The 24,077-nt window shown below is 42.7% G+C and overlaps 1 protein-coding gene across 8 annotated transcripts in view; it reads left to right on the plus strand.

Moving 5' to 3' along the window:
• Window positions 1–24,077, plus strand: part of CACNB2 (calcium voltage-gated channel auxiliary subunit beta 2) — a 428,234-nt gene that overhangs the window by 394,593 nt on the left and 9,564 nt on the right. For all 8 annotated transcript variants that reach the window (XM_070800900.1, XM_070800898.1, XM_070800899.1 and 5 more), the window contains 3 exons: window positions 2,598–2,678; window positions 3,118–3,176; window positions 12,359–12,468. In XM_070800900.1, the coding sequence (XP_070657001.1) occupies window positions 2,598–2,678; window positions 3,118–3,176; window positions 12,359–12,468 (250 nt within the window). The remainder of the gene's footprint in view (window positions 1–2,597; window positions 2,679–3,117; window positions 3,177–12,358; window positions 12,469–24,077) is intronic.

Below are 24,077 nucleotides of genomic sequence, written 5' to 3' on the forward strand. Positions count from 1 at the left end.
ACCTCCTCTGCCTCCAGCTCTCCACACCCTGAGCCCTTCTCTTCTGTACAGTAGGATTCTGCCCTGTGGAGGAACTGAGTCATCAATGAGGTGTCAGATGCTGAACTATGTTTTGTTTTGTTTTGTTTTAAAAATAAATTGTGTTTGCTTTCATTGTGGAAGACCGAGATACTCCAAGCAAAAATTAAAACCCCTGGATTTTTGTGTGACCACCGAAAGCCACAGCCAACTATCCATCCACGACAGTGGGTCCATTTCTCTGGTCCTTTCTTCTTGTCACCGCTAAAACTTAGAGCCAGGTGACTTAACCGGGTTCAGAGCAGCAGAAACCTAAAAATTCAGCATTGCTCAGCTGCTCCGAGCTTTACCCAACAGGAACATGAATGAAAACCGTGTTTATTGATAGGTTTTTCTGAAGTTTGCAGACTCCTAAATTCCAAAACATGAAAAATGTTTATTGTAATTCTTCCACTAAATAATTTGAACAAATTACACTTAGCAGGAGAGGACAGATAAAAAAGGATGGTGTCCTGATTCATAGGGTATAAAGTTCCAATATTCCATCAAATAAGGTAATTTCTGTAGCTACCCTACTGATGAAGAAGCTGATTGATTAGCAGCATTGCTATTAATAGTTGGCAGTCACAAATCAAAGGAACCCAAGACCCATCTAATACTGGGCCACTGAATATTTAAAGACTTGACATAAAATTTCTTGGAAGCTAAAATGCATGCAACTGATATTCCTAATTATAATGATGGAAAAGGTATTCTTAGACCGCATAGTTATAAGGACTTGGCTTCTAAATATTTTCAATCTGATCCCAGGTGGTATAAATGCAATAACTGAATAATTTTGCTGAATTAATTTCATGTCATAATCTCATGAATATGCTTATGATGCCTTCGGCACAGGTATTCATTCTTCTTATGTTGTTAATGATGTGGTCAGCTTCAATATAGACTTTTCAAAACCAAAAAAAAAAAAAAACAACCTGAGATGCAGTAAGACTGTTTTCCATGTTTTAGGTTGCTTTTAGAGTGATGCTTGTGTGGCCTTTGTGCTGTCACTGTATTATGTTTGTCTTGGGTTTGTTGGTTGGTTGGTTTTTTTTCTGTTTAAAAATGTATTCTACCTTGATTGTATCTATTAAAATTCATTTTCAGCACTAGATAAAGCTTTCAGCAGTAAAATTTGAGACAGCACAGTCACAGTCATATCTTCTCCCCTCCGATTCTATCGTCCATGACTATGGGCAAAACTCCAATGGAAACTTTTGAATTTGAAATGCTTTTTCATCCCCTCGCCATGCCCCAAGCAAAGTAAATTCGATCCAAGTCAGAAAGTTGGTAAAGGGCCATCTTAAGCAACAGTAATGTGTTCTTGAACGACAGCCTGATGCAAAAATGGCATTCACGCTTGCAATAAGTTGACAAAATTCTTCCAGTAGTTCAGAGAAGATTTTTCTTTTGGTCTGGGTGATTCTTAACATATATGTATTTTTCAGACACTTAGTGCAGGAAGACTCCTGCCAGCATGATTTGTTTATCTGTGTCTTAGGCCATAGTTGTCTTCTACATTAAAGAAGTCATTTTTTTCCCCAGTCACTTTAACATTTTCCTCTATTAAAATAGCCAATTTTAAGATCTTTAAAAAAATAAGTTATCTAATTTGGGGGGAAATCTTTTTTGTCATTATTGTATTAGAAGCAGAAGAGCTGAAAATTGTTGCAAGTTTTAGAAATGGCTACAAAGTTAGGTCCTCCCCCTGCTCTTCTAAAAAAGAAAGAAATTCTTGTGGGAGGGAATGAGTTAGTTATGTAAGGGAAACACCTCCTAACCAGTTCTTGAGAAGCACATGAGAACTGCAGGAGGACAGTGAGCCTTGTGAGGCCATGGAGGCCTGCTCGGGCATTTTAACGCATCAGAAGCAGCTTCCCTCCAAGACCCATAAACCTGACATTATAAGTGTTTAAGTTCCAAAGGATAGAAACCAAAAATCTAAACATATAAATCCATCAGCTGTGAAGAGTGATCATGATTCCATTTACTGAAACAAGCATGCAGGCTCCTCCAAACTCTCACAGCAAAACAGAAACTGTCGAGTATTTGGTCACAAAAGACCAAGGTTTTATCCAGGTAAGACCAACATCTAAGACCCAAAGACCTTTCTTTTCTTTGTCATTAACCACATGAGGTCTGATCATTCCACTCTTGAGAAAACTCAAATGCATCTGAAAAGCAGTATTAACCTCCGGTCAAGCTTTTAAAAGCACCTCTCCTGCATGAGGCATGTTTTTGTCTGTTCTAACTAGGTTTTTTTGTTCAAAAGCAGCCCCTCCTGCATTAGGAACATCAGGAGCATTTGAGGAGAGCCAGAAAACTGTAGACAACTCAGTCACTTTGAAACATGAAGGAAATAAAACCACCCAGTCTTGGGTTGGGTTTATTTAGAAAAAGAAGCCAGTGCAAAAAGAATGGCAGTGTCTGGGAAGTTAGTGCCTGGTATCACAGAGTTGAGAAAGAACAGTTTGTGCCTTATATATTTGAGTTCCCTCTGCCTTTTAACCATCTGAAGGCGTCTCCTCTCTCTGCAGACAGAGCACACCCCTCCGTATGATGTGGTCCCTTCTATGCGACCTGTGGTCCTGGTGGGCCCCTCTCTGAAGGGGTATGAGGTAGGTAGCTGCCCTCTGGCGCATCCTTGACCTTGCATGCTGACCTGACCTTGCACACCTCCCTCTCCTGACTCTTGAACTGGGAAAAAAGCTGGTGGCAGCAAAGCACGTTGTTTTCAAGCCACGGGGTACATTGCTACAGTTCTGTTCCGTTTTGTTGCCTTGGAGACAGTTGACTCAGTCTGGGGAGAGAGTGTCAAATGGAGAATGATGGAGGCCCCTTGCAATGTTGTTAACAGTCCCTCCAAGAGTGAGTTTGGGGAACTTTGTCTTTTTTCATTGTTAATATTATCAAAGCTCAGCCACAGAAAAAGGGAGCGACCCTCACATGCTACTTTTTCCCAATGGGACGCCTGGATTTTTAACATTAAGAGGAATAAGACTGTTTTATCATAATTAGTAATGTTTTTTTCATGTCTTATTGCTTGCTCAATTGCAGGTCACAGATATGATGCAAAAAGCACTGTTCGATTTTTTAAAACACAGATTCGAAGGGCGGTGAGTATTTCAGAATTCTGGGTTTTGTGGATCTTTTCCTTAAAGATGATGAAACTGAAAGCTGGGTGGGACAGGCGGGTGGATCCTAAGAGAACACTGGCTTCTCAAGCCTCTGTGGTGACAGGATGTAAGTTCCATTCAGTTCGATCTGATTCAGTACATATTTATCATACTTAGTCCACACAACCTCAGCTCTCCGTTCCTACACCTGTGTCTGTAGCTGAATTTGGTCACACCCCTGCTGACGAGTCTCCCCCTGAATTCACGATGAGCTGGCCCTCGGTGCTGCCCAGGAGTTATGTTCTGTGTGCCTCTTCCATCCACTTTTCTACTCTTCTAAAAGGCTTTCACAGCATCTCCTTTCTCATCAAACCCTTCTCCTCTCGAGCTTCCTGGTGAACTGGCTTCCTGTTGCTTTGAGCAAACGAAGCAAGCAGAGGAGACTATCCAGGTGTTCCCACCAGCCGCACACCCACCCCCTTGCTTATTTGCCTGAATGTTCTGCCTTTTCTCCTGTTACTGTGAGCGATGGCCAACCCTCTACCTGGGGCTGGATCCCATTCCCCATCTCCACCCACACAGCTGTCACAGGCCTTCCCCTTCTCTGCTGAGCCAGGTATTGTGAGGAGCAAAATCAGACAAGGGCCTTGGCTTCATTGAGTTTATTGGGGGTGTATTGAATGGCAGCCTTGAATCAAATAACCAGTAGGCACCATAGTAACGTTTCAGCCAACTTCAGAAGCATCAAAGATAGGATTGGAGTCTAAACTGGAAGCTTCCAAACGTAAACTAAGCATAGGTTATTGGGAACCTGGGAGCAGAGCTAGGTTGTATTTCTGCATCTTTCATGAGACACACTGGGTGCCTCTCTTCTCCACATTCCTTTCCTTTTCCTGTCTGGCAATACAAGTGCAGTAAATGGAATCTGTAGATTTCACTGTTCTTTTAAATCTCTCACTTTCTTCCTTGAACACACCAGCTTTCATGACTGTTTCATGTTTATATTGATTTCTGGTCATGAGGTAGGAGTTAGATAAGCCCCAGGCTGAACACCTGAAGCTGGCATCCTGCTGCCCTTTGAAAGACCAGAGTTGGGCACAAGCGAGATGATTAGCCAGAGACAACCTGGAAAACTGCCCCAATAAGCAACTTTCTATTGTGCAAGCTTACTCCAGGTTCCCCCATGTGCTTTCCATACATACTGTGCTTCCAATAAATTTTGTCTCTTTGTTGAACTTTTTCTTCAAAGACAAGGACCAAAATCTATTCCACAGCCAGAATCAGTAGGGGAGGCAGGGCAAAGGGGGGAGCTTTTATAGTAGGATATTGTTCGTTCAATTCAGTTGCAAAGTCTTTTCTGACCCTTTGTGACCCCATGGACTGCAGCACACCAGACTTCCCTGTCCTTCATCAACCACCAGAGTTCGCTCAAGCTCATGTCCATTGAATCAGTGATGCCATCCAACCATCTCATCCTCTGCTGCCCCCTTCTCCTCCTGCCCTCAGTCTTTCCCAGCATCAGGGTCTTTTCCAATGAGCCAGTTTTTGCATCAGGAGACCAAAGTATTGAAGCTTCAGTTTTAGCATCAGTCCTTCCAATGAATATCCTGGATTGATTTCCTTTAGGATTGACTGGTTTGATCTCCTTGCTGTTTAAGGAATTCTCGAGTCTTCTCCAGCACCAAAGTTCGAAAGCATCAATTCTTCAGAGCTCAGCCTTCTTTATAGTCCAACTCTCACATCCATACATGACTACTGGAATAGTAGTAGAACTGAAAGCAAAGGACTGAAAGAGACAGAAAATGAAAACTAGAATCTGTGTTTCAAAAAAGCCTTCACGAGACTTCCCTGGTGGTTCAGTGGTTAAGAATCATCCTTCCAATGCAAGAGACGCAGGTTCAGTCCCTGGTCAGGGAACTAAGATCCTACATGCCACGAGGCAACTAAGCCTGCATGCCACACTCAAAAAGAAGCCTGTGCCCCACAGTGAAGACCCAGCACAGCCAAAATAAAAAAACAAAGACTTTAGAATCAGAGTCTTCCTAATCAGATGTTCCTCAGTAGATAGTTTTGCTTTGCATGGCTTTATAAAATATAATTTATTTCATGCTGGGAATCACAGCTTGATCTTTGGGCCTTCAGCTTGGTCTAGGCCCTGACCCAACCTCTAATTGGGCCCATGTAGCTTTTACTTCTGTGTTCTTGACTTTGTCATTTATCACCATTTAGAATTGTCTACATGAACCTACTTACCCAGAAAATTCTGCTAGACCGGGCACTTTACTCTCTATGACTGAGTTAACCCACTGCTCTTTTCTAAATGCCAAAGATGGGGGAATGAGATGGGTTCCCTGACCTCTATTTCAACCTGAGTTAAGTTTTGAACTTGGAAGATAGACTCCAGCTACAGGGTGCATCATGGACCCATGTTCTACGGTGTTAGCCATCCAGATTGATTTCATTTAAGAAACAAAGACAGTATTTTCAGTGTTGTATCAGTCTTCTGTTTCTGGCCCAAAGTAGTTGCCATGTGGCTTTATGAATGGACCTGCCATGGTTCCTCTGAACTCTTAAAACTGGAATTCACCACTATAGGCCTGTGATCACCAATTAAAAATCCTCAGAGGAAGGAAGGGGCTTCCCTGTTAGCTCAGTTGGTAAAGAATCCACCTGCAATGCAGCAGACCCTGGTTCAATTCCTGAGTCAGGAAGATACACTGGAGAAGCAATAGGCCCCCCACTCCAGTATTCTTGGGCTTCCTTTGTGGCACAGCTGGTAAAGAATCTGCCTACAATGTGGAAGACCTGGGTTTGATCCCTGGGTTGGGAAGATCCCCTGGAGAAGGGAACGGCTACCCACTCCAGTATTCTGGTCCAGAGAATTCCATGGACTATATAGTCCATGGGGTCGAAAAGAGTTGGACACGAATGAGCAACTTTCACTTTCAGAGGAAGGAATAGGGTCTGTAAAGCAGAATTTCAAAAAAGTCATGCAAAACGTTAACTCTTTCACTCAAGGCAAGACATCCAGAGTTAGTAAATCACACACTGTCAGCTTCTGGTCAGCCAGACAGCCATAGAGGGTGGAAACTCATAACAAGTATGAGTGTGGCTAATCCTAAATAGATATGCAGTTATAGGAGGGGAAAATGAATCACTCCTGTGTTATCTATTAAGCAAAATACTTCTTTTGGCCATGCCACACAGCATGTGGGATCCCAGTTCCCTGATAAGGGATCGAACCCACATCCCCTGCATTGGAACGGTGAAGTCTTAACCACTGGATCACCAGGGAAAACTCAACAAAGTATATTAAAAAAAAAAAAAAATGTAAAGCCCAAGAGGGAGAAAATATGAAAGGAAGGATTGGGGATAAAAAGATTCTTGATAGGAATTATTTTTTGTGCTAAAACCCAGTTAGGTTCATGTGTTGATGCCCTGGAGAGTTGTCAGAATCAAGACTTTCATTGCTAAAATAGCCTTAAGTGTGTCATGTCAGAGAAGAGATGATGAGTCATTGTCCTTTCTCTTCTGTGCACTGGACAAGCCCATTTCAGTCAGATCCACCTAAACAACCGTGTCACCCCGTGAACAAAGCAATCTTCCTGTTCACTTAGTAGGACAATGACAGGTAAATTAACAAGGAAATTGGGGGCAAGAAAGAAAAGCCACCATCAGTGATGAATTCAATTGTCCTCTCCAGCGATTCTGAAAATGTCAGGTCTTGTCACAGAAGCGTTTGGCATGTGTACTGAATTCTGTAGGGAGGGGTCCGTGGTGAACCCTGTGCTAAGGAGTCTTACTGGAAATCAGTGCTGGGAAACATGACATCACTTTGTCGTGTGGAAAATGTACTTAGATGTGTGGCAGGTTCTTCTGAACCTGTGGTTGTCTACCCTGGCTGCCGATTTAAAACCAGCAGAGCTTTTAAAATGTAGCAAACTTAGGAGGTGTCCTGGCAGTTCCCTAGTGGCTCAGACAGTAAAGAATCCACCTGCAATGCAGGAGACCCAGGTTCAATGCCTGGGTAGGGAAGATCTCCTGGAGAAGGGAACGGCTACCCACTCCAGTATTCTTGCCTGGAGAATTCCATGGACAGAGGAGCCTGCGGGCTACAGTCCATGGGGTCACAAAGAGTCAGACACGACTGAGCAACTGAATCTTTCACACTTTCACTTTTTGGTGGTTCAGTGCTAGAACTCTGCACTTCCACCGCAGGGCACAAGGATTCCATCTCTGGTCAGGGAGCTAGGATCCTGCAACCCATGTGGCATGGCCAAAAAAATTTTTTTAATTAAAAAAAAGTCATGGACTTGTATCCCACCTGTGATTAAGTGAAGCCCAATGTCTAGGATGAGACTTGATTTAACTGTAAAGTCTTCTCAGGCAGCTTTGATACACTGCAAGTGTTGAGGACCACTCCTCTACACTGAATTGTCCCCAGGCTTTTGCCTTTAGGATTTTCAGGGTCTGTTTTTTGGTGGAACCTCAAGCAGTGACGATTCCAGAAGCATCACTTAAGGAGTTGCAATGGGACAGTAGCTCTCCGCCTGCAGCCTATAGAGCAAACCACACAAGCAGGGCAGTGGAAGCCCAGCCAAGTAATACCATGTGCGGATAAAACAAAGCCTGTGCGGCAGAAAGGAAGTTGGATCATTAAAGAAAATCCTGTACCCTGGCTGAATCCCCCCAGGCTGACTGTGAGGGGCTTCCGGCCTGGTTTTGTGTGTCTTGTCACTACTGTATCCCCAGGGCGTCTCTGTCAGGGGGCAGCCTGTCTCCCAGTGAGTGTCCAGGGCTCTTTAGATCCTGGTCCTCGGCAGGCCTTGGGTCCCACTCAGGGGTCCTGGTTTAATGCCCAGCACTTCAGGTCCTGACTCCTTCTCTGCATACAAAACCCTACCCACAGCATCCCCATATGTCCTTATTGTCATGCATAATTTTTTTATTGGAGGATACTTGCTTTACAATGTTCTGTTAGTTTCTGCTGTACAATAGCATGAATCAGCTGTCTGTGTGTGTGTGCGTGTGTGTGTGTGCATGTGTGTGTGCGCGTGTGTGCGTGCGCCCCTCCCTTTTGAGCCTACCCCACCCGACCCCTCCAGGTTATCACAGAGTGCTGAGCTGAGCTCCTTGTGCTATACAGCAGCTCCCACTAGCTTTCTATTTTCCACATGGTGTATTTATGTCAAACCTCATCTCCCAGTTCATCCCACCCTCCCATTCCCCCTGTGTCCACACATCCGTTCTCTACGTTTGCGTCTCTGTTCCTGCCCTGGAACTAGGTTCATCTGTACTTTTTTCTATATTCCACATACATGCTTTAATATACAATATTTGTTTTTCCTCTTTCTGACTTCCTTCACTTTGTATGACAGACTCTAGGTCCATCAGCATCTCTACAAATGACCCAACTTCATCCCTTTGTCCTGCACTGTGTTTTTGATGGCATTTAATGCCACCTGACATCAGACTTTGTCTATATCCCTGCCTCCCTCCACCCCACAAGAATCTGAGTTCCATAATAGTGCTCTGAATGAAGATTTCCACCTAGTAGGCATTTCATAAGTCTGTGTGGAATGACCGATACCCTCCATGCCATGCAGGCGCTGAAAGGAATATCATTACATCACTCTACTCTACCACCCCAACCCCCAAATAAATAAAGACATTTTTAAACAATTGCTGAACACCTGTCATCTGAACTCAACTTGTGAATGCCTTGGGAAGTCAAAATGAAACTGTGTTTAATATTAGTGGCTGGGTTTAATATTGCTTTTCTGGTTATCGCTTTTTCCATGTAAAGTAAAATTGTCCTCTTTATACAACAAACTTAATCAAATGCACTTAATTTTTGTAAATAGGTGTCCTACTCCACAATGTAAAGGAATAAACTATTGATACAACATCATGAGTGAATCTCAGATCCCTTATGCAGAGTGAAAGAAGCTCAGCTCAAGAGGCTACAGCGATGTTCTGGAAAAGGCAAAACCACAGGGATAGAAAACAGCCCGTGATTGACAGGGGTGGGGTCAGGAAGCTAATGGAACTGTTCCATGTCATGAATGTGATGGTGGAGACAGGACTTTATGAATTGGTCCAAATTCAGGAAACTGTACACAGTAAAGGTTACAGTATATAAATCAACAGTTTTATTTTGCAAAAGCCAGTAACTCCCTTTCCACACTTTACCGAATGTCCTGCTCTCCAGAGGCAACCACTTTTAACTCTTTCAGTTTTCAGTCCTTGCCTCTACATCACATGCTTCATTCACCGTTAGGCATTCTCTCTGGACTTCCTCCGATGAAGACTATTTAGCTGCCTCATGCATATTCCTCCTGTTTGTGTCTCTCACATCTACACACCTGCATCCATCTCATCCTTCACTCTCCCAACAGGTACATCATAATTTTGGCTGGTTCTATATTTTGGATCCATTGTGACTGTGTAAATAAGATTTCAATGAGCCATGTCATATATTCGCATTACTTTTTCTGATGTGTTTTCTTTGTGGCATCTATGAGATGAATAATTTTGCTTTTCACACATGCTTAATTTTCTATATAGTTGGTGCCAGTCCAGCCCCACGCTCTTCCCCTGGTTGTTTCAAGTTCCTCACAATAGATTCGTACACATCCAGGTGTCCCTCGGCTGTGTCTTCCCGAACCTCTCTCCAGGAATGTCCTGTCCTGCCCCGGCCTGGGTGGTTTGTCTCTGTGTTGAGTGCATATATGTCACTATGAGACAGCTCTGCTCATTATGCCTATCACCACCTTTTTGGGGGTGTGAACCCCTTTTCCCTAGATCAGCTGATCTCTGTCAAGATTCACCTCCATCATTTTTGTCAACAATATCCTCTGACAGTTTCTTTAGAAAGAGGACATTAAAACTTTTGAGACCCTGAATGTCTTTTAAAATGCCTTTAATCAGCCCTCTTATTTAACTGATAAATGGTTAAAATGGTTATGGGATTCTGATTGGAATAATTCCCTGTCCCCCGCCCAGAATTTGTAAGGATTTTTGCTCGATTGCCTTCTGTCTCCATTGTTATGTGTTTTGGGGGTTTTTTTTGGTGGGGGGGGGGTTCCAATCTTAATATTTTTTATTGAAGTGTGGTTGATCTATAGTGTTGTGTCAACTGTTGGTGCTGTTGAGAAGAGCAAGCATTTCCATTCCTGACCCTTTGTAGGGGAGCCACCTTTTCCTCTGGAAGCTTTTAGGCTTTTCTTTGTGCCTAGTGTCATGACATTTACAAGAACATGTCTTGATGTGGAAGTTTCAAGCTTTCTGCCGGGCTCCCCCTTTCCATTTGGAAAATCAGACTCTTAATTCTATTTTTTTTAACTTTCCTCTCTCGTGTTTTCCTTGTCCTCTTTTTCCTGGAGCTCTTACTGGAAGTTGAGCTTCCTGGGTAATTCTCTAGTTTCTATGCCTTTATTCTATTTTCCATCTCTTTGTCTTTTCAGTTTTACTCTTTAGAAGATCTCCTTAACTTGGTCTTCCAGCCCCTCTTTTGAATTTTCATTTCTACTGTTATATTTTTAATCTCCAAAAATGCTTTCTTAGTCTGAGTCTTTAAATAGAATTTTGTTCTAGTTTCGTAGGTATAATCATGTCTTAGCATTCAGCTTTGGGCATTAGTCATAGGTGGTTTTTCTGTTTGTCTTGGTCTCTCATGTGAGGAGTTCTCCTGAGATGCCCAGGGATGACTGGTGTGCTCAAGTATAATAACAGAACATCAAATAATCAACTGGAGATTCTGTGCTCGTAAGACACAGTGTTCCCTGTAGGACAGCCCCACTGGGCAGTCTCCATGGGAAACCCCCAAAGCCTATTCTTTGGGTCTTTTCTATTTGTTGGTCAGATTCCCCCAGAGAAGAATCTTCCATTCTGACACCTAGGGGATATACCCTTGGCTACCAAAATTCTAGGATGAGGAAGAGGACTGGGGGCTCAACATTTCGAATCCTCTTCTTCTCTCTGTCCCTGCTCTCTGTAGCACCCCCTGGCCAGATACCCTATTTTACTTCCTGGAGAGACTAGACCAGTCAGTGGTCTTATACCACACAGGAAAAGGACGGCCACCTCGTGGCTTGATGTAATAAAGGGGAGGTGGAGGGGTCGAACTGTGGAACAGACTTTTAACCAAATCTCTTATTTTTCGTGCCCCCCTCCACCACCACCTTCAGAGGCCTGATGAGCCGTTTTACTCCACATTTTCCCTGCTGCTGGCTTGTTCGTTCAGCCCAGTCTCCAGCCTAAGTCATTTACTCTGCCCAGCTCCCAATTTTGTTGTCCCCATGTCTACCCTATTTGAAATGACTCCCCACTCCTTGACTCATGATTGTCACAACACCCTCTGGGTCTTCTTCAGAACAGTCCTCTTAACCTGTACTACTGTATTAATTTCTTATTTACGACCCATCTCTGCTGCTCGGCTCTCTTAGAGAAGATCTTGTTTGTCTTGTTCTTATTTATTCCTCAGGCCAATCACAGCACCATACTTACAGGAGGGATTACAGCACAGGGGCTAAGAATATAGGCTCTCTGGAGTTCTGGGTTCAAATTGCAGCTTCATCACTTTTAGGAACAGTATAGCCTTAGATAAACAATCTACCCATGGCTCTTTTTTTTTTTTTTTTGCATCAACAAAAGTGGGAGAATATCCTCTCCACTGAAGTTTTTAGAATGATTTAATGAGTTAATCTGGGTAATGAGATAATGCTGAGGGCATGCCTGGCACTTGGTAAGCAACCGATACATGCTGAGTTAGGTAGGTACAGAATTAAAATGAATGATCAGCTATACCCCAACAGAAAATAAATAAAAAGTTTAAAGAGAAAAATGAATGATTAAGTGCCCTAACATTTCTTTGTTGAAAATATGGTCTATATTGTGGCTCAGCTAGTAAAAGAATCCACCCACAGTGTGGGAGACCTGGGTTCGATCCCTGGGTTGGGAATATCCCCTGGAGAATGGAAACGCTACCCGCTCCAGTATTCTGGCTTGGATAATTCCATGGACTGTATAGTCCATGAAGTTGCAAAGAGTCGGACACACACAACTGAGTAACTTTCACACTTCACTTCATGTATCATACTTGGATGAGTTTGGAGTATGCATTTCTGTCCCCTTTTATTCAGTGATTAACCTCAGATCTTCTGTTGCTTTTTCGCCAACAGGATTTCCATCACAAGGGTCACCGCCGACATCTCACTGGCCAAACGCTCTGTCTTAAACAATCCCAGTAAGCATGCAATAATAGAAAGATCCAACACGAGGTCAAGCTTAGGTAAGTGTCCGTCACCAATGAGCTGAAGCCATTTAAACGTTTTTTGCTTAGGCCACCAGTGAGCAGATCTGACTAGATGATAATTCCGTGTGTCAGAGTGCATAGGCAAAACAGACAGGTGTCACCAGTAGCCACTGCTACTGTCTTAGTGATTTCATGGTATGAAGGATTTGTTTTGAAAGTTTTTGAGTTAAAAATTCCACAGGCTGTCAGCATGAATGTTTTGGATGGTGTCTGTTTTCACGAACATGAGCTTTGGTGTCTATAGACTCTAAATAAACTCCTCGCTTTGACAACAGTGTTGTCACAAGCAAAGTCATTAATATCTTTAAGGCTCAGTTTCTGTTACTGAATCAGACTTGGCTCTGCTCACCTGCATGCAGTGAAGCCAGTCTACTGATGCAGGGTTGTGGTGAAGGAAAGTGCAGCATTTGTTGCAGCTGCCAAACAAGGAGAACAGGCAGCCCATGTTCAAATGCTCTGAACTCCCTGATGGCTTCAGGGAAGGGGCTGCAGGGGAGAAGATCAGCTCGTGCACAGTTCTAGGATTGGTTGGCATCAAGATGACGTCTCAAGCATCATCAACCTTCTGGTTTCAATCAGTCTAGCTTCTCTGTTCTTACTGTCGGCAGTTTTCATCTGGTGGGGGTCTGCTTCCTGTAAAAACGATTTAGGAATGTGTATCCAGCCTTTATATCTTTCAAGAACTGGGAGTTGGTTGTTTCTGCTATGTGGCTGCTTTATAGTCTAAACCATTACTAGTTTCCCAGCCCAACAGCTATTCTTTGCTTCTACATGTTCACATTTCTCAATCATTAACTTTTTTTAAAAAACAATGTTGTGATAGTTTCAGGTGTAAAGCAAAGGAACTCCGCCGTAAATATACATGTATCCATTCTTTCCCAAACTCCCCTCCCATCGAGGCTGCCACATTAAACTGAGCAGAGTTCCCCATGCTATACAGTAGGACCTTGTTGGCTTTCCATTTTAAATACAGCAGTGTGTACATGTCGATCCCAAACTCCCTAACTATCCCTTCTCCCGATCCTTCCCCCTGGTACCTGGTAAATTTGTTCTCTTAAGTCTGTGAGTCTTTTTTGTAAATAAGTTTGTATGTATCATTTAAGATTCCACATATAAGGGATGTCATACAATATTTCTCCTTCTCTGACTTACTTCACTCAGTATGACAATCTCTAGGTCCATCCATGTTGCTACAAATGACATTATTTCAGTCTTTTTAATGGCTGAGTAATATTCCATTGTGTATATGTACCACATTTTCTTTATCCATTCCCCTGTGGATGGACGTTTAGGTTGCTTCCATGTCTTGGCTGTTGTAAGCAGTGCTGCAATGAATACTGAGGTGCATGTATTCTTTTGGACTATCTTTATCTCCACACATGTGTCCAGAAACGGGACTGCAGGGTCATATGGTAGCTCTATTAGTTTTTAAAGGAACCTCCTCGCTGTTCTCCATAGTGGCTGCACCAATTTACATTCCCACCAACAGTGTAGGAGGGTTCCCTTCTCTCCACACCCTCTACAGCATTTATTGTTTGTGGGTTTTTTGATGATAGCCGTTTTGACTGGTGTGAGTTGATACTTCATTTTAGTTTTGATTTGCATTAGTCTCAAAATGACTCATGTTGAGCATCTTTTCATGTGCCTCTTGGCCATCTTTATGTCTTCCTTGGAGAAATGTCTATTTAGGGCTTCTGCCCACTTTTTGCCCAATCATTAACTCTTAAGTCAGCTTTTTGAGACTCAGGGAGGCCTGGGAGACTAAACCAAAAAAGTCTTTTATTTCAAAGGACAAGGACTCACGGACTTGGATATGGTGCCATTTCTTCATCTAAACCCAAAAAGAGAGAGAGAGAAAGAGATGATACTAGCTACCTTGTGGAATTACTGGAAAGGTTAAACATAGTGCGACTTCCATAAACGATGGCTATAACCCCAACTCCCTTCATACTTGGATTATATCAGTAATTATATCAGTGTCAACATTTTTGTTTCATTTGTAAAAACAATTTGGAGATTTTAGTTAACACACCTGCAGGTTTGTGTTTGAATCCTGTTTATTGTCAAGTACTAATTTGATCAAATGAAATGGCTTTGGCAACTCTTCCATCTATTTGGCATTAATGGCTGTTACACATGTAACTTACTATTAGGTTTTTTTTAATATTTGTTTACTTGGCTGCGCTGGGTCTTAGTTATGGCATGAGGAATCTTCAGTCTTCATTGTGGCATGCAAAATCTTTTAGCAGCAGCGTGGAAATTCTTAGTGCAGCACACAGGATCTTGTTCTTGGACCAGGGATTGAACCCGGGCCCCCTGTGTTGAGGGCTTGTCTGTATCTTCCCCGTGAAACCAGTGGGGTGAGCAGGAGGACATACATGTGAAGGACAGGACGTCTTCTCGCTCACGTTTCACAGGGAAAATATGGACAGAAGCTACTAGATGTGGCTGCAGACAGTTAACACCTGGTGTCAGTGGTTGATGAGTCCTGGAAAAAGACACAGGCCGACAGGTGGAGAGTAGGCTAAGGACGAGGGCGTGATTTTATATGAGGAAGTTGGGAGAGGCCTCTCCGAGGAGGTAAGCTTTTAGCAGAATCATTTGTGTTATGAATTCTTTATCCTGGCAGCTACCTGAGAGAAGAGAGAAGTTCTAGGCAGAGGGGAAGTAGGTGCAAAGGTCCTGAGGCAGGAGCATGTCCAGTGGGCTGAAGGGGGAGCAGGACAGCCGGTGTGACTGGAGTGGAATGATGAGGGTGTGAGATCAGAGAGGTGGTGGAGGGCCTGACTGGGTCGCACTCTTGGGCCTTTAACTGCGGATGTGATAGGAAGAGGCATGGAAGCAGAGGGGTGGCACAAGGTGACTAGCGTTTCAGAAGGATCTCTGATGGCACATGTGGAGAAGGGAAAAGGAACAGGCAGGAGGGAGGGGAGAGGGAAATTAGGATTCTGTTGTTCTGCCGAAGCAGCTTCAGAGAGAAATAGTGCGTTCTGTAGATGAGTAGGTAAGTACTAAAACCGGCGCCTCTACAGGCTGATGGGATACAGAGAACAGACCAGTTACCAGTGGGAACAGGGCAGAGGGCAGAGGCAAGCTAAGGGGAGGAGACTGAGGTACAAACCATTAGGTATAAAATAAGCTACAAGGATGTACTGTACAACATGGGGAACAGAGCTCACGTTCAAATACTCATTTATTGGGCTGCACTGGGTCTTAGCTGTGGCACGCTGGATCTTCAGTCTTGGTTATGGCATGCAGGATCTTGACTTGTAGCATGTGGGATCTGATCCCCCGACCAGGGATCGAACCCAGGCCCCCTGCATTGGGAGCATGGAGTCTTAGTCACTGGACTTCCTGGCAAGCCCGTAGAGCCAGTATTTTATAACTATAAATGGAATATAATCTTGAATCACCCTGTTGTACATCTATGCACCTTATATAATGCAGAAATCGTCCTAGAGTTTTCTCCTTCATGTTCCCCATCTCTTTGCAACCCCACGGTAAAGAATCTGCCTGTAATGCAGGAGACCCGGGTTCGATCCCTGGGTCGGGAAGATGCCCTGGAGAAGGGAATGGCTACCCATTCCAGTATTCTGGCCTGAAGAATCCCAAGAAGAGCCTGGCAGGCTACAGTCCATGAGATCGCAAAGAGTCAGACACGACTAAGCAACTGACACTTCCACTTCCCTTTCACTTTTCACAGCAACTATACTGCAATGTTTTTTAAGTGGTGCCTTTCAAAGTATCCCTTCAGCAGAGTCGGGGTGTGGCAAAGACTTGGACAGGAGGTCACCTAGGGGACTTGTCGTCATTCAGGTTAGAGAATAAGAGAGGCTGTAAATTAGTGACAGAGGGAAGGAGAAGACTGGCGGGAATCCAGAGGTGAGAGGGTCAGGATTTCTCTACTGGATGGAGAACATGAAGGAGAAAACCCCAGGATGATTCCTGCGTATTTGCTTTGAGGAAGATGGTATTATTCTGGGGATAAGGGTCTCAGGATGAGGAAGTCATGGAGGGCAGGGGTCTGGGGAGGGGAATGAGCTCCATTTGTGCACATGTTGTATTTGCAATACTGTGGGACATCCAGATATCCAGCGGGAAACTAGACACGAAGCTAAAACTTCCCAGAGAGGACAGGGCTTAACACACAGTGGATTCTCAGTATTCACAGGTGTCATAGTCTATGAAGTCACAGCAAATACTGAATTCGTGAATTCAGCGGAAATGCAGGCTTAGGTTCCTGCAAGCCCCTGGTCCCCACATTTTCATCCACTGACCTGCACATCACCTCATTGCATCATTTTTCTACTTAAAGACTCCTTACTGGATAACCCTGGGTTCTATCCCTGGGTTGGGAAGATCCTTTGGAGAAGGGAATGGCAACCCACTCCAGTACTCTTGCTTGGAAAATTCCATGGACAGAGGAGCCTTGTAAGCCACAGTCGAGGGGGTTGCAGAGTCGGACACGACTTAGTGACTTCACTTCACTTCACTTTTACTGGATAACCCTGGGTTCCATCCCTGGAGTTGGTTGCCATTCCCTTCTCCAGAGGATCGAACCCAGGACTGTGGCTTACAAGGCTCCTCTGTCCATGGAATTTTCCAGGCAAGAGTACTGTTTTTAACCTGGAAATTATTTAGTCTTTGTATCCATTTCCCATCTCTAAAATGGTGATACTACCAAGATACCTACTAGGATTATTGTGAGAAGCACATGAAGAAGTTCGTGGCATGTGTAGCAGATCAGTTAATGGTGGCTGCTGTTATGAGTAGTTTTATTTCTAATTTTTTAAACAGTGCATAGTTTATATAATTCTTTTACTCATTAAAGTATATACTTAATTTAGATCTGATAGAAGAAATATATCCTAGAACTTAAAATTTTAGTAACTAGTAAGTACATAGCCAGCATGTGCTCAGGCATGTCCAAGTCCCTGTGACCCCATGGACTGTAGCCCTGGCCAGGCTCCTCTGTCCATAGAATTTTCCAGGCAAGAATACTGGAGTGGGTTGCCATTTCCTACTCCAGGGATCGAACCCACATCTCTCGCATCTCCTGTACTAGCAGGCAGATTCTTTACCAGCTGCGCCACCTGGGAAGCCCAGAAAGTAAACAGATAAAGTAAAAAACAAACCAATTTCTATGTAGCACATTCTTCTCAGTCTGCACAATGGGTTCTCTGTAATGTTGCTTTTTTTTTTTTTTTTTAAAGAATATTAGCATTTCAAAGATCTAGGTCAAATTAAATCAGTGCTAATGTTGTAGTGTTTGTGAAACAGCTGGAGACTGTATGCTAGAGGCAAGTTTGGGGCCAGAGAGGACGCCTAAGAGTTTTTTTCAACCATTATTTATTATCCTGGAAGTGCTTTGAGCCCAAGGGCAGGTAGGGCTGAATGCAGGACGTGGGGGTAGTTTATTTTAAAAGCATCTCTTTCTTGTATACATTTAGTAAAAACTAAATTTGAGAACACTGACCTCAAACTTAATAGATGAGATCAGTTGCAGCAATTATTTAAGAAAGGATGAACGATCCAGTACATTGAAGATATAATAGGTAGAAATTTACTTTATACTTGAGCTTTTAGAAAACTTTCATTACATAAACAAAAGTACAGTATGTTGCATTTGGAGTTGATTATATTAATATGCCACCATATGGCATGAAGGAGAAAACCATGAAAATTTTGCAGCTTTATGTACATCATCAGATTTTCGGAGTGGTATAGGACATCTGTGCATGTATGGATGTCTTTATATGGGCTCATAAAAAGTTCTCACTTTTTTTCTCAGTTGTAATATTGGTCAGGCATCATAAGTTAAAATATGTGTATTAGCTGTGCACACAAATATGTACTTCTATACATTACAGAACTAAAAACACTACTTGAATTAAAATAGTAAAGGCTCTTATAATACAGTTATTTGCCAATTCCAAATCCAAACTTTTAAAAATAATAAACTCAGATAATTAACTATTGCTTTATAAAGTAATTCACCTTAGTGTCTTTAACCTGCCCAGCTTTATACTATCTGCAACTGTGGTTTGGTTTTACCCCAAGCAGTTTTCTAGGAACAAGTCAATTTAGGAGAATAAGCTACATCTTTGCACACATTTATACACAACTGTGCTTCATGGGGTCTATTTCTGTCACACAATAGCAAAAACTATATACTGAAAGTAGGAAAATACAAGCAAATAAAAGAGTAAAGGAAGTGAAGCTAGATGTAGTTCAGTTCAGTTCAGTCGCTCAGTCGTGTCCAACTCTCTGCGACCCCATGAACCGCAGCACGCCAGGCCTCCCTGTCCATCACCAACTCCCGGAGTCCACCCAAACCCATGTCCATTGAGTCGGTGATGCCATCCAACCATCTCATCCTCTGTTGTCCCCTTCCCCTCCTGCCCCCAGTCCCTCCCAGCATCAGGGGCTTTTCCAATGAATCAACTCTTTGCATGAGGTGGCCAAAGTATTGGAGTTTCAGCTTCAACATCAGTCCTTCCAATGAACACCCAGGACTGATCTTCCTTAGGATGCACTGGTTGGATCTCCTTGCAGTCCAAGGGACTCGCAAGAGTCTTCTCCAACACCACAGTTCAAAAGCATTAATTCTTCTGAGCTCAGCTTTCTTTACAGTCCAACTCTCACATCCATACATGACCACAGGAAAAACCATAGCCTTGACTAGATGGACCTTTGTTGACAAAGTAATGTCTCTGCTTTTGAATATGCTAGCTAGGTTGGTCATAACTTTCCTTCCAAGGAGTAAGCATCTTTTAATTTCATGGCTGCAGTCACCATCTGCAGTGATTTTGTAGCCCCCCAAAATAAAGTCAGCCACTGTTTCCCCATCTATTTCCCATGAAGTGATGGGACCGGATGCCATGATCTTAGTTTTCTGAATGTTGAACTTTAAGCCAACTTTTTCACTCTCTTCTTTCACTTTCATCAAGAGGCCCTTTAGTTCTTCTTCACTTTCTGCCATAAGGGTGGTGTCATCTGCATATCTGAGGTTATTGATATTTCTCCTGGCAATCTTGATTCCAGCTTGTGCTTCCTCCAGCCCAACATTTCTCATGCTGTACTCTGCATATAAGTTAAATAAGCAGGGTGACAATATACAACCTTGACAAACTCCTTTTCTTATTTGGAACCAGTCTGTTGTTCCATGTCCAGTTCTAACTGTTGCTTCCTGACCTGCATACAGGTTTCTCAAGAGGCAGGTCAGGTGGTCTGGTATTCCTATCTCTTTCAGAATTTTCCACAGTTTATTGTGATCCACACTGTCAAAGGCTTTGGCATAGTCAATAAAGTGGAAATAGATATTTTTCTAGATGTAGTTGGCATTTGGCTGTAGTTGTAACAGACAATGCATGGGAGGAGAGGAATTCATTCACTTTGTATATTAGCAACCAGGTGGTCAGACAAAAACGTTTACAGCTTGGTAGATGATTTTAGCCCAGTGGAACAGTCAGCTGAGATAACTTGTTAAAAGTTGGTCTCTTCTTCCTTATCCTGATGGACCTGCTGTGTTTCTGGACTATGGTGATGGATACAGGAAGCTACACATGGGATAAAACTGCATAGAACTCAGTACACATACACACGCAGATGAGTACATAAAACTCAGGCAGTCTGAGGAAGACGGATTATCCTGGTTGTGATGTTGCACTGTAGTCTTGCAGGACTTCCCACTGAGGAAAACTAGGTAATAAAGTGCACTGGGAGCCGTCGTTTCTTACAACTGCTGTGAATGTAGTTGTCTCAGGAGGAGCGTCAATTAAAGAGAAACTCATCCCTTACGTGGTAACACTGTGGAACTGGGGTGGCACACCCGAGCGCGCGTCTCGCTCACTGGTCCTCAGGTGTGGTCTCCACATCAACAGCATCACTACTGGGAGCATCAGTTAGGAATGCGCCTTCTCAGGCCCCACCCGGACCTATGAAGTCAGCAACTCTGGAGGCGGGGCCCTGCAGTCTGTTTCAACAAGCCTGCCAGGTGACTCTGCTGTGCATGCCAGGGTTTGAGAACTACCCATCTTGTCACCACTGTGCAGTGAAGGACCTAAGGACCACAGGAAGGGAAGGGATCCGTGTGGTGTAGGTAAGGCACTAAGGAATAAAGCTAAGGCTAGACCCTGGGCATCTGGACTACCATTCCAGGATTTCCTCCACTGAGCAGTGCGTGATGTGATTACTTTTACTTGACCATCTGCCTTCTCTTAGGAAAAAAATTTATGGGCCTATTGATCTGAATCTCACTTCCTCCCTCCTCCTAATTAATGACCTAATTAATCATTACAGGCATAGCCATGTCTATCTTAAGGAATTAACACTTAAAATTCCACAACACTGCTCTGATGGCCCAGCTACACACATCTCCACCCAAAGGGAGTACTTCACCTATATATAGTTTGGCTGCCAAGTTCACGATTAATGTTTTTGAAGATTTAATGCATTTTTTTCTACAACAGCAGCTTCTCATATATGTATAGTCAACTAAAAAGGCAAATATAAAGAGAAAACACATTGTATATTGTCAGATATACAGAATCTAGAAAAACGGTACTGATGAACCTACAGGAATAGAGCCACAGACGCAGAGAGGAGACGGCACAGTGGGTGGAGGAGAGGGCGGGACAAGTGGAGAACAGCGTTGACACGTATACACTACCAGGCGTAAAACAGCTGGTAGGAGACTGCGGCACAGCACAGGGAGCCCAGCTCGGCGCACTGTGATGACCTGGAGGGGTGGGATGGTGGGGTCCAAGAGCAAGGGGTATAAATATATGTATAATGATGTGCGATGATGCACACTGTTGTACAGCAGCAGCCAACATTGTAAACCAATTATCCTCTAATTAAACACAATTTTTTAAAAGGCAAATATTTGTTACATTATATATATATATACACACAATGATTATATTTTTTCTTTGCCTTTTTAACTCATTCTTTCAACACAATTTTTGAGTCCCAGATATGTCCTAAGCACTGTCCTGAGGGAAGGAATCAAAGTAAGTATGTATTATTGCCAGTCTTCCTATCAGTTCACTGCCTGTTGGAAAAGTTTTCAGTCATATCATCAAAACGCAGTGTGATACATGTTAGCAGGTTGGCACAAAGCAATACTTGACATTTATTAAGCATTTCCTATAAGCAGGCACCAAAATAAATATTTTGCATGTTGATACACTTAGTCCTCATTTCCATGTTTCAGAAAAGAATACTTAGGGGGTCTGAGAAATTAAGCCTTGTTACCCAAGGATCACACAGCTGGATTAAGAAGCCATGTTGGTGCCTGGGAAGTGGGTGCCCTGAGGCAAACCTTCCTGGGTCTGGGGAAAGGAGACGGGGCTGACAGAGGGCTTTAACAGATTTCCCTTCTCAGGCTAAGTAAAGAAGTTGCCAAAATGAAAAATCTGTGCTTAGTGATTATGAAATGGCATTGGAATGACTATTACATTACTGACAGTCTGCCCTCTGAGTCCATTTCTGTTTCACAGATAAGTTCGTGTCACATTTTAGAGTCCACATGTAAGGAGTATCATATGGTATTTGTCTCTTTCTGACTTCACTTAGTATGATTGTCTCTAGGTCCATTCATGTTGCTGCAAATGGCGTTACTCTTTTTACTTTTATTTTTATTTTTTAAATTTAAATAGAGGCTAATAACTTTACAGTATTGTATTGGTTTTGCCATACATCAACATGAATCCACCACGGGTGTACACGTGTTTCCCATCCTGAACCACCCTCCCTCTTCCCTCCCCATACCATCCCTCTGGGTCATTCCAGTGTACCAGCCCCAAGCTTCCTGTATCCGGCATCGAACCTGGACTGGCGATTCATTTCTTATATGATATTATACATGGTTCATTGCCATTCTCCCAAATCATCCCCCCACCCCTCTCCCACAGAGTCCGGCTGAGCAGTATTCCACTGTGTATACGCACATCTTCTTTATCTGCTCATCTGTTGACAGACATTTAGGTTGTTTCCATGTGTTGGCAATTGTGAATAGTGCTGATATGAATATAAGGGTGCACATATCTTTTTGAATTACAGTTTTGTTTGAATATATGCCCAGGGATGGGATTGCTGGATCATATAGCAACTCTTTTTTGAGGAACCTCTATACTGTTTTTCATAGTATCAGCAGCAAGTTTAAATTCAGTAGGTGTAAGAGATTGGGATCTGGACAGATAAATAAGGCTTTTGTTTCAGAAATGAACATCAGCAGCACTGACATTTCTTTTTTGAAATAAATTCTCAGCATGATGCACTCCGTCCAAGAGTACATACTAGTGTGCCCACCTACTGGTATGGGCACGTTTCTTTGAAAGCATAATTTTGTGCTTGGAAGTTAAAAGCATTTTCTTCAGAAAAGGTTTATTTACAAATATGTTGCATTAGGTTTCTAAAAAAATCTTTAAGTTTTTAAAGAATATCTCATTTTCCACCTTAATTTAAAAAGTGGAAGGTATCTGTGTATCTAAGAATACTAGAATATATGCATATATACACACATGTCCATGATACATATATTAAGCTATTGACATAGATATAATTTTTGGATATATAATAAGATAATGGATTATTTTGTTTATCTGTTACCCAGATTTAATAACAAGTATTACATTTATATTCTTGCCTGGGAAAACCCACGGACAGAGGAGCCTGGCCGGCTCCAGTCCATGGGGTTGCAGAGTCGGACACGACTTGGCGACTAAACAATGAATTACATTCATAATCATTTTTTTAATAGTGCTCAAACCTCTAAAAAACAAGTTATTTTTAAGGCATGGGACTCTTGTGACTGTGTCAGTAGCTGTAATTAACTGATACACAGATGAAAATCTCTGCGATCAAATTTCTTTTTAATGAAACGTGACAGGTCTCCAACATGGTTTGACACATGTATATACTGTATAACGATCACAGAAAGATTACTTACAAGTTTATGTAGTTACAGATTTTCTTCTTGTGAGGAGAACTCTTGAGATCCACTCTCTTAGCAACTTTGAAATAGTATCACTAACTCCAGTTACATCCTTGGGACTTAACTGTACTTTTGATCACCCTCCACCACCCTGTTATCTGTATCTATGAACTTGTTGCTTTTTTTTTCAGTTCCACATTTCAGTAAGATTATATATTTGTCTCTTATTTCACTTAGCATAAAGCTGGTAAGGTCCATGAGTCTTGTTGCAAATGGCAGGATTGTGTGTGTGTATGTGTGTGAGAGAGAGACTCATCTTATTCCACTGAGCTGTACTGCATACTAATTTTATATCCTGCAGTTTAATTCATTTATTAGTTCTAACAGTCTTTTGGTAGAGTCTTATATATATATACATATATATATATCTCATCATGTCAGCTACAAACAGTGAGAGTTTTCCTTCCTTTCCAATTTGTATGCCTTAGTTTTGTTTCCTGCCTACTTGCTCTGGTTACGCCTTTCAATCCAATGTTGAAACAGGTGGCGGGAGTGGACATCCTTATGTGGTTCCTAATCTCAGAGGAAAAGCTTCTAGCATTTCCACTGAGTATGATGTCAGCTGTAAACTAATCAGATTTCTTAA

The sequence above is a fragment of the Bos indicus genome, chromosome 13 (genome assembly GCF_029378745.1).
Source record: "Bos indicus isolate NIAB-ARS_2022 breed Sahiwal x Tharparkar chromosome 13, NIAB-ARS_B.indTharparkar_mat_pri_1.0, whole genome shotgun sequence".
Classification (NCBI taxonomy): Eukaryota; Metazoa; Chordata; class Mammalia; order Artiodactyla; family Bovidae; genus Bos; species Bos indicus.